Below are 15970 nucleotides of genomic sequence, written 5' to 3' on the forward strand. Positions count from 1 at the left end.
ATTAATTTGTTTCGCATTATACACGATGCATCTTTTACAGTTACATATGCATAATTGCATAGTCTATAGGTAAACTAAACTATTTGGTATATTATATCAAACAACTGACTTTATCTTTATCGTTATTCGATTTATACTTTGGTAGATTAAGTATAAGTTTGAAAAGTCTTGCATTAATCAGTAGATATAGTTTCACAATTACCGAAAGAAAAACCTTATATTTTCGATACTTATCATCTTCAAGCCCTGACATATACATTACTACTGCAGTGATCCTTATATGGTTTTATCATATTATGAACATACTAACTAAAAATAATCTGTGTGTACAAGATATACAAATATTTCATTGTACGGATTTGTGGACGACGAGACACATTTACGTTGTTTTTCATGTATTTATGTTAANGTAGATTTTTAAACAGCAAATTTCATTAATTTTTTTTTAACTTATATTAAAGTGCTACTTTGTTTTAAAGTAAATATAAAATATATATATCGTATATGTATGAACGTATTAAATTAATAAACAATGTTGTAAGGTAAATATGGTTTTATTTCTTATAATTAAAAAAAACAATAGAAAAAGGAATTCAAAGAACATAAACATAAACTGAAATTATAAAAATAAAACTCAAAATAAATCTCTTGCACTAAATTTTATGCCCTTTGAAAAAATAAAATGTGCTTACTTCAGTTTTCTAAATAAATAAAAATAAACTAACTCGTTAAAATAAAAAAGCTAATCGTCGAATGTAGAGCAAATTAAAGCGTAATTCTAACTATAACTTAAAGGTATTCCTCCTTCAAAAGGCATAAAAAAGCTACCATTAATTTTATGGCACATGTATGTAATGTCTGTTAGTATTAAAAATATACATTTTTTTAACGCATCTTAACTTACTTGTTTACTTACATTTATTTGAAAAATGTGCACCTATCTTGATCACAGAAAATGACTAATAAATGATTAGATTTTGATAAAGATATAAAATACTCTTAGGTTTTTTAAAGCTCAAGAAAAGTGTTACTAACTTTTTAATTAGTTTCTTTTTTATTATTATTTCTTGTTTTTGCCCTCTTGCACTCTCTATTCGGTACAATTCTTCTGAACACTAGAATAAGCAATGCATTACCTACATGATACGTGAAATATTGAATAGTACCTGATGGATAAAAATATACAACCGGCTTTCTTTTCCTTAAATTGTAAGGATAAGCCTTTTGGTTATTATCTTCATTAGAATTTGGTAGCAAGTCTGTTCCTAAAATATCATAACTTTATAATAATGATAATTTAATTGACATTTAATTCAATATAATTACCTACGTGGTAATTATATAAATTAAAAGTAATGAGGCAATGATTTTAACATTTTTCTTGAGGAATAAGTAAATATTTTTAATGAGGAAAATACCTTCTGCAGAATCGCAGCTTTTCTGATGTTCTGTACCATCTTCAGGTTTTGGTGTTGTTTTAATTTGATCACAGATAGAATTAGATTTATTACTATTGTTTTCGTGCTCAGTTTCGTTTTTATTTTTTTCTGCTTCTGTACTGGGAATTGCAATTTGATTCTTTCCAAGTACAATTTTATCTTCATATGATATTTGAGAGAATTGTGCTGTATTATTGTTAGGTTGCGTGACATTTTCTTTAAGTATTTTATTTTCATGATTTTCTTTTTTAATATCTGGATTTGCTTTTTCGTCTGTTTGAGTGCTTCTCTTATTGTCATTAAAATAGCTTTTCTTTTTTGTGCCTGTCTTATCGGTTAAAGGTTTGTTTTCACTTTCATTGTTATTTTCTTTTTCATCTATTCCCTTTAACAGGTCGTTTTTTATTTCCTTTACCGACTTACACCATTGGACAGTGTTTAAAGTGTCACTGTTTTTTTCAATCCAATCAATCACATCCATTGTATTTTCTAAAAATTCATCCCCAATTATATTGTTTATATCAGAATCTTTACTATCCCTACAATTTTTTTTCTTATTTGTTCTCTGGCTTTTAACAGTTGTAGTTGTAATCGGCGCTAAAGGGATAACTTGTACATTTCTGCTTTGAGTGGTCAAAACTTTGTTCTTCTTTTGAACAGACCCAGACTGAATTTTGTTCTTTTCAGATTCTAAATTTTTATTTTTCTTTGTTACAGCAATTTTTTTGTTGTGTTTAGAATTAATTTGCTGTCTCATACTTAACTGAAAACTATCAAAATCTTTACATTCAACAAAATCGTTGTGTTCATAGCAATTCTGAAACGGACGAGACACTACTCGTTTGGTAAATAACTTATTTTGCTGCAAATTTTCTTTGTTGCCTTCGTAGTCATAAAGGTGTGATGGTTTTGACTTTTGATTTGAAAGAGTAATGCGCGTTTTTGGGCATCTTTCATTACAACCTAATAAATCACTGTGATTACTGGGTTTATATTTTTCTTTTGATTCATTAACTGGGTAAACATTCGTTAAGTTAGGTCTACAGACATTTGCTTTTGTTTCAGGACTTGTATAAGTTGACATACAATACTTCTGATTATGCGACATACTCTCATTTTTTTTTTCACAGATTAACTTTGAAGTTTCTGTCGTATTAGTATATGCAAACGTATTTTCCACATTCCCCTTGTAGTTTGTTTGTACGGTATTATTTGTATAATTTACATTTCTGTTACAGTTAGTATTAAAGTTAAAGCACACGTTGCATCTGTTCTCAATAATGTCCATGGGCTTTTGTGAGGATGCACTTTCAGTACGTGCTGCAGCAATCTTATGGAGAACATTCAGAAGTTTCTGATATTCTGTAAAAGTGAAGAATAACTTTGTTTTTTGTATGCTACTCTCGTTAGTTTTATTTAAACAATTCATTTTAGCAAGTTTCCCATTTGCAAAGGTGGTTACTTCTAATGACACAAGTGGCTTTCCTTTATAATTATTTTCATTTTTAACAGGAATTTTATCAGTTGATTGTGTTTCTTTATTAATTTTTGATACATTTAAATGATGACAATAACCAACTTTATCAACTGTCCTGTTTTTCCCTATGCTGTTAGTAGAAGATGAGGTATTAGTCTGAAAGGTGTTTTGAGAAAAATTCCCAAATCCTAATTTGACCAATCTTGGATCAGATGATCTCAAAGGAGCATTTTCCATTAAATTAAATACGCAATTATATGGATATGCATTTCCCATGGCCATATAATCCTTTATGTTCCATTTTCTCAGTGCTTCTTCAGGATTAACAGAGTTATTGTTTGTAAGACCTAACTGTTGGGCAATGGAGTCTCCATAAAGACTGTTCACAAATTTCATGACAATTTCAGTTGTGTCTTGTAATTCTTTGTCAGTCATTCTAAGTACAGAGTTAAGTCTTGCATCGCTTAAGTAATATCTTGAGAAAATTGACTTTTTTAACTCCATGTTATTGCAAAAATCTGATAAATAACAATGCTTTAATAAACATATTTATAATTAAATTATAACTTATATTACTCTTACCGTTTATCCATAATGGAGTATAAATAGTATCACTTTTCACTGATTCCACAATCACCTTTGGTTTTTTAATACCTTCTCTGCTATACATGTTAAAATTTTCGTAAGCCATGGTATAGCAGATTAAACGATTTTAAATCTATACAGTTAATTAAAAAATGTAAGGGAATTATAAATCGATACGGAACTGCATTCATGAAAGTGTTGAAATCATTTATTATAAATAAAGCGTTTTATCTTGTACTAGACGCAAAATCAATCTGTTTGATATTTTTAATCCGGAATACCCTAACTTTTGGACTCTTAATGTAATATATCGTAAAATTTTCATATTACCTTAAAATACTGCAATCATATATTGGAAAACAGCAAAATTGCACAAGAATAACGCACATCTATATATTCAGGTTGACTTTTTAACAGTTGAAAATCGCGGTTAAACAAGTGTCTAGGTTGTTTTCAAATAAACCGATGCTACAAAAATAATTATAGATGTTAAAATAATAAAATTATTAGTGCAAGATTATAAATAAACTAACTCATGAATTATTTAAAACTAATGTAGCCAAAAAAATACTTTAAAGTACATTTTCAGTAATAAAAATTACTAAGGATCAAATATGCGAACGCAACCTTAATGTTAAGATGTATAGTAATATTTGAAGTTATTAAGTTATCAGAAACAGTAATTCTCCCAAAAATCGTCAAACTTCAACCAGTTCAGTTGATTTTGCCGCCTATAATAGTAGTGCCCGAGCGATTGTTATTATTTTCTTTAAGTTCTGTTAGATAAAGTCGAAAGTATTTCTCTGCAACATAAAACGCTACTCATCATCCATCGTATTATAATAGTCACACAAGCAAAATTATAAAAGATTTAGCTGTAGTTTTTCCTTATTAAAAAGTCTTTGTCAATTATAACCTCTACAATTCCGTAACTGGGAAATAAATATTTTTCTAAGTAATATGGCTAAAGTTCAGCTTTGTAATATCACCGTGATGGATAATCCCAGTCCTTTTCTGAATCCATTCCAATTTGAAATTACTTTTGAATGCATAGAGGAACTTAAAGAGGGTAAAACATTAATAAAATTTACTGTCCATTTTAACTTTACTTTTAAATGTTAACTGCCCTAACTTTTTAGATTTAGAATGGAAAATGATTTACGTGGGCAGTGCAGAAAGTGAAGAACACGATCAAATATTAGATTCTGTATATGTAGGACCTATTCCAGAGGGAAAACATATGTTTGTTTTTCAAGTGAGTAAGCAAGATTTAAAAATCAAGAACTTTATAAAAATTTTATGTATTTAGGCTGATCCCCCTGATGTTACTCGAATACCCGAAAACGACGCTATAGGTGTAACAGTTGTGTTATTAACTTGTTGTTACAAAGGGCAGGAATTCATTCGTGTAGGCTATTTTATTAATAATGAATACAGCGATGTTGAGTTACGAGAAAATCCCCCCAGTCCACCACAGTTTGATAAGGTTGGTTATCAGCATAACTTTATCAATGGAGTAAATACATATTTTTTTAAATTGTTCTCTTATTTGAGCAGGTTACTAGGAACATTTTAGCATCTGAGCCAAGAGTAACACGTTTCAAAATTAACTGGGAAGAAACAACAAATCAGGAAAGTAGTACAACAAACAATGAAATTAATGGAACTACAAGTTTAGTTACCAATGAAAGTACAAGTGCCAATACTTCTTTAAACATTCATTCATTTAATGAAAATTCTAACTCAATGGCAACTATGGAGTGTTCTTGAGCAAAATATAATTAACTAAAATTTCGGCACTTTTCAAAGGAACACTTTGTTGTAAAATATGAAACAACTCAGCAGTGCCCCACTCAACTAATAAAGTAATTGGTTGAATAATATTATTTTGTATAAGGCATATTAATTAAAAAAATGTGATAATTTTTTTCTTTTTTGTTAACAATTTTCATATTTCACTAATTTAAATATTATATGATGCAATTAGGCAGTGTCCCACTCTACTATTAAAGCAATTGGCTAAGTAATATTTTGTATAAGGTATGGAAAAATTTTATAATTTTTGTCTCTTGTTAACAATTTTCGTACTTCACTAATATCTAAATATACTTCCTGTAAAAGAGCCAATATTAATTGCGGACTTGATCTTTTTGTTAATTTTTTACGAATTTAAGTTAACCATAAAACTGAACTGTTAAAAATTTAATAATATGTGTATAGCTAATAATTTTTTTTAATAATAAATTTTGTAAATAAGTCAAGTTTCTTTTTTACTGAGTATATATAGGGGTTTTAATTAAATACAAGATGACGATAATCATAAAAAATATTTAACAGTAAGAGAACTATGTTTCATGTGCTAGTTTCCTATTCACTTATCAAAAGCAGCTATATAATTAAATAAAAGCTGTACTTTATTGAATTTCTGGTTATAAAAACTAAGTTGATCTCATAAATTATGCAGCTACTTGATCGTATTAAGTAATAATAACATTTTAAGTTGACTTTTACAGCGCATCATAAATAAAAGAATTTGAATCCTAATTATCATTGCATGGTCACTTCCAAGAATCCAAAGAATTATTATTATTAGTTTAAAAACCTCGTAATGTAATGAAATGAAAGATACCACTAAATTATCGAGGGGCCCTATGCGCAGAATACATAGGGTCTATTTTCCTATCTTATCTATTTTAACCTCAAAGTAAATGTTATTTTTTTGTATATCAAATGACGCTGACGGCCAACCAATCAGAAGCGCGCGTTCCCTGATTTTAGTTTTGTGAACCCCGTTTCAGCCCATGAAGTGAAAATTGTTAAGGTACGTAGAAATTTTATTCATTTTATCTTGAAAATCATGTGGGTAGGACTCCTTAGTCACGTACCGGCTTGAAACGGCTGTTTTTGATGCGTTTTTCAAAAACAGAGTTATTTTTCACTCTCAGGACGATTTAGAGTTGTGTAGAATGCACTTTTATTTTGCTTCTTCCTGATAACCTTACTTTTGTATCGATTGTTTTGAATTGCATGAAGAATATAATTGTGTATCAGGTCGTTGATCGTGTTTTTATAAACTTTTTAAATTAAGACGACAATTTTTTGTTATTACAGCTGTTTTACCACCTTTTTCGGTTTTAAGAGCTTTTGCATCCCCACCATTTTCAATTGTACTTTCGATTTCCCCACCCACTCCCTCACGATAATAATATGCCTTTCAATTTTTTATTGTTTTAATGAAAAGCCCACCACTCGGCAATTGGTCAGTAGGTTTGGCAACGGATTATTTTGTAATTATGATAATTCGACATTTAATTGCCGATTTAGCATCAATAAGATTTTTTTGTGAAAACTTGCTGGGACGCCATCTTTTCGCCTGGCGGAGAAAAAAAGAAAAAAAGAGAGACGTCGAAAAAGATGGCGGTTTCATGATACAGCTTTTTGTTTGCAAATTTGCGAATTTGTTTGTAAACAAATGCCTACACATTACGCTTAGTTACGAAATAAACTTAAACTATTTTAAACATCTAACCTCAAACTTATTAAGTAAGTAATTTTAAATGAAATATTAACGAGTTTCTTTTGTTACAGACGTACTTTGACTTTACCACGAGGTTATGTTCTCTTTCGAAAATTTGTAAATGGAATGTTTTTTGCAGGCAAGTGTGCTACCTGAAGTCTGGAAACAGCTTAAATAGTAATCATAAGCAATAAAATAATTGAACGTTACGAAGAAACGCCTTAAAGGAAAATGAAATTCGCCTTAGCTTACGAATAATGTCCTCGTATTGGGTGGTTCTTTTTCAAGTTCCATACAATAATATGGCATTATTTGAGTTTGGATGAAAACGAATACTTCGTTTGTGATCTAGTGTAAAATAACAATAATAGTGTAGTGCCAGTTGTAACATAGTTAATAGCGCTCCAACATGAGGATACATGTTAAACAAAAGTGCATTCCAGTTGAATAAATTTGTTAATTATATTACCTCTGTGTGCTTAACCAATAGAAAAAATGCCCCAATTTGTGAAAGTTAAGCTGTTGTGATAAAACTTATTTGAAAAATGTCTTCAAACCCCCCAAAGCAGCTGCCAAAAATGTGTAAATCGCCAAAAAGCAGTTTTCAATCTCAAAATAGGCTCGAAAAAATTTCGATCGTCAACGAATACGAATCTCTCAATACCAACTGCACAGTTATCGGCTCAAACAACTTACATCTAATTAAAAAACAACCACAGCCTGTTTATACATCAAATCATAGTCCTGGTTATCCACAGTCACCTTACTCTTCACCAGTTAGCTTAAAATCGCCATCTCCTCAGTTAAAATCACCACCACCACCACAACCAAATTTTCCTGTGATGCAAATAATTCACAACAATCATCAGTTGCTGGCCAGGCCTATTCAGACAAGCCAATCACAAAATGTGATCAAGTTGAAACCCCATCTCAATATACTACCTAAACCATCTGCTAGTCCGCAACCGTCTCCAAAACCAAGCGTAAGGTAAGTTGAAAATACAATAAAAAAACATTTCAAATTAAAAATTATGTATAAATTTACTAATGTAAATCATTATAGTCCCCAGATTGTAATTCCAGCTACACAGCAGGCCACTACAATAATGCCCACAGCCCAGCCTTTATTACTGAATCAAATGCCAATGTTAGCACCCGGCGTTCAGTTAATTTTACGTCCGCAACCCACTAAGTTGCCTGCTCAAATGCAAACTGCAGCTCCTCAAGGCTTCGTGCTACAACCCAGCGGCCAACCGTTATTGCAGTTGCAAACGCCCACACGGGGTGGCCAACCAATGGTCAGGGTGCTAACTAACGGAGTGCAACTTGCGTCACCTGCTCAAGTTGTTACCCAAGTACCACACAGTGTTGCACAGGTCAGCTCAATCAAATTCTAAAACGTTTGATAATAAAAATTGATTCGTTTTTTCTCTTTGTTTCAAAAATAGGTGACACAACAAAATCAGCATATAATTCAGAATGTACAAACCATGTCTGCACCTCAGCACCAACACCACCAACACCAACAGTCACCACAACAAATTCAGCAGACTAACAGCATTGTGGTGTCGTCTCCAAAGAAAAAACCGAAAAAGAAGAAGCAAAAGCTGGACTTGGCAAATATAATGAAACTGTCAGGTATCGGCGATGAAGACGATATTCAATTCGAGAGCGATACTTCGCAAAGTGAGAGTGAACATAACGCCGTTGTCTCTAAACCAGAGACGCCTCAACCCTTAATACAAGAACAGCAACAAGTCCAAGTTCAGTCGCAACCCAATGTAATACAACAAACTACAACAGACATGAATAAACGAATTGGTAACATACAGATCTCAACAATGACGCAGCAACCAACGCTGAACACGGCTACTGCAACACCCCTGGTTCAAGTATTCAATCAAAGTTTCCAGAGTGGTGTGAACACTACAAGTTTTCAGTCATCGCAGGCAGCTGCCGCGGCCACAGCACAAACCAGTATACCTTTAAATTCTTTTATAGCACCTAACATAACAATCAATAATGGCCTGGTGGTGCAACGAAATGGCGGCTTCAAACTGGCCTTTGGCGAAGATGGGCGCCTCGTCTTACAACACGACCCCACACTTAACCAAGACTTGCAGTCACAATTATTATTGCAAAGCATTTTTGGTTTGAATGGACTTGTGTTGCAACCTTCGATAGATCAGCAAGTACATTCACAAACAGTTCAAACGATCCAACAACAGTCTGTGCAAACCATCCAGCAGCAAACGGTTCAGTCTCAGACGATACAGACCGTCCAACAACAAACCGTACAACCACAAACGGTACAACATTCGCTACAAACGATACAGCAGACTATCCAGCCGCAGGTAATATATATCATTTTCTTAATAATTCTCTGTAGTAAAACCTTTCGTTTTATCGTTTCTAGATACAGGCTGTTCAGCCACAAACCGTCCAACAAACTGTTCAGCAAACAATCCAACATCAAACGGTCCAGTCGCAACCAATTACGGCTGCATTACAGCATGCGGCGCAATCGCAACCCATGCAAATCGTCCAGCCGCAACCACTTCAGACCATTCAGTCACATAATATCCAGCAACATACGCAACTACAGCAACAACAGGCGGCGCAACAACAACTGCAATCACAAGTTCAGAGCATCCAGTCGCAGATTCAGTCACTCCTAGCTGCGTCTCAGTCAATTCCGCTTCAAGCTACAATTCAATCACAACCGATTTATACACAACCGCAGATCTCGCACTCGTCGCAAACGATCCAGTCACATCCAATAATCCAACAAAGCCCGTCCACCATCCAATCGCAGATTCAGTCCCAACTTCAGGCACAACAGTTACAGTCACAAGTGCAAGCGCAGGTTCAAGCCCAAGTGCAAGCGCAGGTTCAAGCCCAAGTGCAAGCGCAGGTACAAGCTCAAGTCCAGAAACAACAGCTACAGGCTGCACAGCAACAATTTCAAGCTCAGCAACAACAGATATCTCACTCGCCCCAGACGCAACAGGTCGTCCATTCTCAGTCACAGCAGGTAAAATTTATTATTATTGCTGTTACAGATTCCCAAGCATTTCAGAAGTGGATTTTAAAATTAATTGATTTTATTTTCAAACTGTTGTTTTTTTATTATTTAGGTTCAAACTTCACAGCCGTCTCAATCAGTTCACTCACACTCGAATTTACAACAAACGCAACCTATTCTAAAAGTCCAACCGTTTCAAAAATCACAGCAACCTCCAGTACAAACAGTCCATCCGCAACCAGTACAAACCATTCATCACCCACCTATAAGTCAACAAAATGGCACTGAAAACCCTACACAACCATCACCAACACCACCTCCCACCTCTTACGTAGTCAACCTTACTCCTGAACAATTGGAACAACTTAAAAGGAATGGTCATCTCACCGTCAATGGTCAGACCATTTTCATGCAGCGGCCAAATTCCTCAAATAACAAGTACATCGACGCGGGAAACCAAACGGGAGATAACAATAATAAAATGGTTAAATTATCACCAAAGATTAAACCTGTTAAAAAGGTGACTAAAATACAGTCAAATAATCCAAACGTTAAAAGTATCCTGCAGGATAACAAACAAGCCACAAACATCGTGGACAAGCATGTAAATACTGTTTTCAAAGAGACAAAGTCAAGTTTGGTGAGTGCTTTGCAGTCACCACCAAAGATTTTGCCTCAGGTTCAACCCCAGCCTGTAGTAGTTCAACCTCAACCAGCTGTAGTTCAACAGAAGTCTGTATCACAGCCATCAGCAATTGTGCAGCCTTCAGTGCAGCTAACTAACAACGGTAGCAATAGTAATATAATTCAAAACAACAACAGTACTAACCATCAGCAGCAGAAGACAACGGCGAAGATACAAATATCACAAGGTTCTCAGACGCCACAAGTAGTAAACAAAAATAATCACGCTATAGTATCGGAAACGAACGCAACTAATCAGGACGTAGAGCATCTTCTGGGACAACTTTTGGACGAGTCTGCTACTGGAGCGCCTGTACCAGTGGTGACTAGTCAATCGGCACCCATGGTACAACAGCAGTCACAACCACAAACAACACAAAGAGTGCATACTATACAACTCACGCCTCAACAACAACAACATCTCAAAAGCATTCAGTTACAGATACAGACATTATCTCAGAGGTAATTAACTGTTTAATCAACATGTAGATTGTATACAATAATTCTTTTATTTTGAAGGTTAACCCCCGGTGATACTGAGATGCATAACGCCCTTAAATTACTTTTCGCTGAACAACAGAAGATACTTGCGTCCGGGAAACTCCTGCCGCCTGACAAAGTTATTTACCAAAATAATCAACTGACCATTATCAATCCAACCTCTTTAGGGATCGTTACAACCCTTCCAAAGAGTGAGCCTTCTTTGGGAGGAGGAACTCCTCAATCGAGTGTATCTGTTCGAAGTTCGTGTGATTCTAGTCCTCATCAGGCAAGATAATTTATTTTTCTTAGTTGTCTACGAATTTGTAAATGTTTTTGTGTTAATTTCAGGTGCAACAACATTCTCCACGGGTGCAGCTGATGTCATCATCAGGGAACAATAGTGATCTCAACCCTTCCCCACACACCTTGATGCCGCCCCCAAGCACGACCCCGCCCGTTAACAAACGCTCGATTGTCGTCAGTTCCGGTATGCAGCTAAAGTCGCCCTCTAGCGCTAACAGTGTTAATGATACGCCCCCGTCGCAACAACAGAACAAATATTTACCCACATTCGCCAAGGCGCAACTGTAAGTACATATCTAAAATATATATTTTTGAAATATAAAATAAAAATTCAACAAGCATATATACGTTACTTATTATTTAGTTAATCTTCACTTATTAAAGCGTTTTAATATACCCTCAAATTAAAGTTTTAATACTTATAAAATAGTGAAGATTGACCGAAAAATAGTATTTTTTTGATAGTTAACCCCTAGGGGTTGTTAAGATTATCGTATTACAATAATTTGAGCCATATTCGCGAAACATTTGTTAGATAAGTAGGCCGTAATCGTACACTTATCTCTTTAAAAATACAATTGTTCCTTTTTTTACTTAAATAGTATTTGCGAAAGTCATCTCTCTCCGTCGTCGTTTTTATCTAAGCGTAGAAATTACAATACTCGAACGAGACTGTTATCAGTTAGTTTATAACAAGCGCTTCAGCCGACTTATCGAAACATAATTACGAAACAACAAATGTACGTTTCTTAAATAAAATTAATACGAAAATGAACGTCGAAATTAGTGAAGACTGTTATACGATTCGCGTAAAATGATTTTAAAAACGCTATTGTTGAAATTGGGAAAAGCTAATCTTGTGTCCAAACGCAAACATCGAATTTGCAGTTTCTAAGAAATTGGTCTACTTATCTTTAAGCAATCGGTGCTCGCAATTAATTTGGACATTATCATGTACAAGATTAGGATAGATATATACAATGCAGTAATTAAATAGTAAGTTGTAAACAAATTGCAAGTTTAATAAAAAAGTAATAATAATTTAAAATGGTCAGAACATTTAAATAAATCCCTTTATACAAGTTTATTGTTTAGGTAATGATTACACATTTGAAGTTCTGAATAGTCCATTTTTTTAAAATAAATCTTTTTATTTAGTTTGGAACAGCAGCTAAATACAGACCAAAATGGTGCTATGAAACCAGACATTCACACGCCGTTCAGAGATAAGGCAGATGCTTGTAAACGGCTAATACGTTACCACTGTTACAATCAGCCAGTCCTGTCGCAGAAAGATCTCGCCAAGGCTGACGAGATATTTGAATTAACTGCTAAGCATTTTATTGACAAATTTGCCAAAATGGTCGACAAGTATAGGTACTTGCTGCTCAAGGAAAGTGCGGTAATGACCGGATGTTAGCATATTGTTTTATAGTTAAATTAATATGTTTTCATTTATTAAATAGCGTGAGGTCCAAACGTCTGAATTGATGATGCTTGATCGTATGCTTCTGACGGAAGAACAGCAATCGATGATAAAATTACGTCAAGAACTGGAAGAAAGACCCCCTACACCCACGTTACCACCATCTTCGAATACCCCCATAAAGCAACAGTGCCAACAGTACAAAACCGCCAACCCCACTGATCAATCGCCGGACGAATATGACGAGTGGGCGTGTATTCAACGTGAGCTCGGCTGCATACCACAATCCCCTGCGGCTAAGGACGAAGATATCGCTAGTTCTCCACCACCTAATACAGCTACACCTACCCCTCCTACTGTACGACAGCAATCACAACAAAATCAACATCCACCGAAAAGGACGGCGAGTAGCGATTCTCGCCTAGAAACATTAAAGAAATTTCGTGTGGACAAGCATAGCAAACGAGGACAAGAGTGTACGAATATGGTGCAAGCATCGCGGGAAACCGTAGCTCGAGCACAGGGAATGAAAGCGCCGTGCCCTAATGTTCAAGTCGTACCAACGTTACACGACGTCGTTGCCACATCGAATCATTTGCTCCAGTCTGAACAACATTACATGCGCGGCGCACTTAATCCGGGGGTTGGGATTAAAATGACAACTGCAAATGCATACGCAACGGCGACTGTAACATCAAATCACCAAAATGTGATGCGATCATCGAAAACCACCAACTCTAAAAATCATCAGGTGTATTCGGATGATTTCCAGCAACAGCTGCAGCATCAGCAGCAGCAACAACCACAAAGATTTGTAGTGACACAACAGCAAAGAACTACATTGGCTAACGGGAATTTGGATAGTGAAAATGTTACATTTGGCTCGCGTGCATTCCACCATCATCACCATACGGCGTATCCGGTGTTCGGTAGTAGTCATCATCAGCATACTCAGCAAATCGTCCAACAGCAACAGCAGCAGCAACAACAACAGCAAAATCAGACGATGCTAATGAACCACAGTGTTAGTAGTGTTGTACATAGTGTAAATAGTTCGCATCACCACGTTATTCATCACCACCATCACCAACAGCAGCAACAACAGGTGCTGCATCAGCATGGTGTCCAGCAGAATAATAGCAGCAGTAGCGAGACGGATAGCGGTAATAATAGTATCGACGAACAAGTGCAGTCTGCTATCGACTCGATACTAAATCTGCAACAAAATTCTAATCTGGACCTGGACGAGGCTGTCTCGTCCATACTTTCATGACGTTACTTGTAATGCCCGTAGGTTTATTGTCGTTTATTTTGTCGTTAATTATTTGGTCGATCGGTTGTTCAATTATATCAATGTTTACTGTACTTTTCGGAAAAATGGCGATATTGCTTGTTTTTTGGGGCGCAGTAAATAATAAAAAGTGGCAAACTACAACGATTAGGAAAGAATTATTTAGCGTAAATATAAAGTAAGTTACGACGATGCTTAATTCTCGCAAATGTGAATTTATGGTACAAATCAGAATTTTTGAAAAGCGATTAATAATCGAGACTGTAAACATGAAATTGACTGAAAATTGTATTTTTAATTGTTTTAGAAAAGCACTTTAAATAATTCTAAATTTTTAACTTTAGTCCGTATAAAACTATAACGGATTATTTATTACAAAATTACATTGATGCATTTTTTTTTAAATATTAATTAACAATTACAAATTACTATTTTTAGTTAAGTAATAATTTATAAAAGGAATTGTTTCAACTAAACGAGAAATATTTTTGTAAGATATAATTGATAGGTAGGTTTTTTAAATTTTATGGAATTCGGTTTTTAAGAGTAGCGAGTAGTTGAATACATACTGTAAATTTAACCCCCATAAAACTACGGGTACAATTCAATCTATATCCTAAACTGTTTAGTAATAATAATCTCTTTTGTATTTGTTAAAAAAACACACCTTTTCATTTTAATTTAGCAAATATTTGGACATATCGATCGACCTGTTATTTTGCTCAATCAAAAGAGTACATCACACCTTCGTTTCCCGCGTAAAACGTTACCTAACGGGAAACACTGGTTCGCTTTCGTTTGTGATATTTATTGTTATTTATTATTGGATTTAAAATAAAAAGCGACAGGACCGGATCGCGAGCATTGCCATAACGTTGTTAATCTCGTATCGTACCCAGCCGGCACTGGAGAAACAATACTATAATTATAACAATTTTTTAAGCTTAAGTTTTTTTGATTGACCTTTCATGAGGTTTTTCTTGCATTTGCTGTTAAGTATTATTGTGATAAATGATTGAAATATGATATCGTAAAAAAATATGAAAAAATCCAGCGCCTGATTAGCTACTGTCGTTACTAATTAAATTAATATTAAGGGTCTCGATAATTTGTAATAATTGTTAAGTACGCTAAAACTTTAACTTATTTATGATTTTTATCATTATGTAATTTATTTCTAAAAAAATGCATCTTTTTGAATGTGTATGATGTTTTGCAAACGACCCTTTCATTAATATCAAATTTTATCATGAGTTCGTTTACTTACAATTGAACGTTTTTGCAAAATGCTCGACATCTTTGAAAAGTGCATTGAAAACCTGTGTTTCTTATAGTGATAATAAGCAGCTGTCTGTCTATGTAAAAAAAGACGTTCACTCTCCACTCTTTTTAAGAATGTAAATATATAAAGTGTTAGTGATGGTAAGTGATAAAAAAAGCACTTAATGAAGAGCCAGTGTAAACCGTTATGTATCCCTTTTTTAGTTGTAAAAAGTTTGTTATTTATGTGTACTTATATGGTTTTAATTAATCGTCACCTACAACTTTTTTTTAATTATTAAGACTGACGTTCAGAAATTTTAGTTCCTACATGGAAGAGTATTTCAAATAAAAACCATTGTTTTATCATACAATTTGTGTTTTCTTTATCAAAAGTGAAAATTAATGTGCACTAATTATACTACTCTATTCTACCCAAAAAGCTTTAACTTTCATGTGAACGAAAATTTTTAATCATGT

The 15970-nt window shown here is 34.1% G+C and overlaps 3 protein-coding genes across 7 annotated transcripts; 2 read left to right on the forward strand and 1 right to left on the reverse strand.

Annotated features, from left to right (window-relative positions):
• Positions 1-580: 580 nt before the first annotated feature.
• Positions 581-4010, reverse strand: LOC108736750. Of its 4 annotated transcripts, XM_018469308.2 has the most exons (5): positions 3832-4010; positions 3499-3578; positions 1419-3434; positions 1167-1265; positions 581-1115 (listed from the first exon to the last, which is right to left on the reverse strand). In XM_018469308.2, the coding sequence occupies exons 1-5, from the start codon at positions 3888-3890 to the stop codon at positions 1039-1041; spliced, it is 2331 nt and encodes a 776-aa protein (XP_018324810.1). In that variant the 5' UTR covers positions 3891-4010; the 3' UTR covers positions 581-1038. The 4 variants fall into 4 exon arrangements, with proteins under 4 accessions (XP_018324810.1, XP_018324807.1, XP_018324809.1 ...); XM_018469305.2 differs by having other exon boundaries at positions 581-1265; XM_018469307.2 differs by having other exon boundaries at positions 581-1265; positions 3499-3634.
• A 186-nt stretch (positions 4011-4196) lies between these two features.
• LOC108736737 (histone chaperone asf1) lies at positions 4197-5727 on the forward strand. Its single transcript, XM_018469288.2, has 4 exons — positions 4197-4570; positions 4641-4756; positions 4811-4987; positions 5059-5727. Exons 1-4 carry the CDS (start codon positions 4462-4464, stop codon positions 5269-5271), a joined length of 615 nt encoding a protein of 204 aa, XP_018324790.1. The 5' UTR covers positions 4197-4461; the 3' UTR covers positions 5272-5727.
• Positions 5728-6220: 493 nt separating this feature from the next.
• On the forward strand, positions 6221-15860 carry LOC108736752. 2 transcript variants are annotated; one of them, XM_018469310.2, is made up of 10 exons: positions 6221-6322; positions 7090-8006; positions 8082-8394; positions 8467-9372; positions 9435-10052; positions 10156-11189; positions 11247-11496; positions 11559-11797; positions 12672-12915; positions 12980-15860. In XM_018469310.2, the coding sequence occupies exons 2-10, from the start codon at positions 7564-7566 to the stop codon at positions 14210-14212; spliced, it is 5280 nt and encodes a 1759-aa protein (XP_018324812.1). In that variant the 5' UTR covers positions 6221-6322; positions 7090-7563; the 3' UTR covers positions 14213-15860. The 2 variants fall into 2 exon arrangements, with proteins under 2 accessions (XP_018324812.1, XP_018324811.1); XM_018469309.2 differs by lacking the exon at positions 6221-6322 and adding an exon at positions 6359-7044 and having other exon boundaries at positions 7158-8006.
• Positions 15861-15970: the final 110 nt, after the last annotated feature.

Source organism: Agrilus planipennis, unplaced genomic scaffold (assembly GCF_000699045.2).
Source record: "Agrilus planipennis isolate EAB-ADULT unplaced genomic scaffold, Apla_2.0 scaffold103, whole genome shotgun sequence".
NCBI lineage: Eukaryota > Metazoa > Arthropoda > Insecta > Coleoptera > Buprestidae > Agrilus > Agrilus planipennis.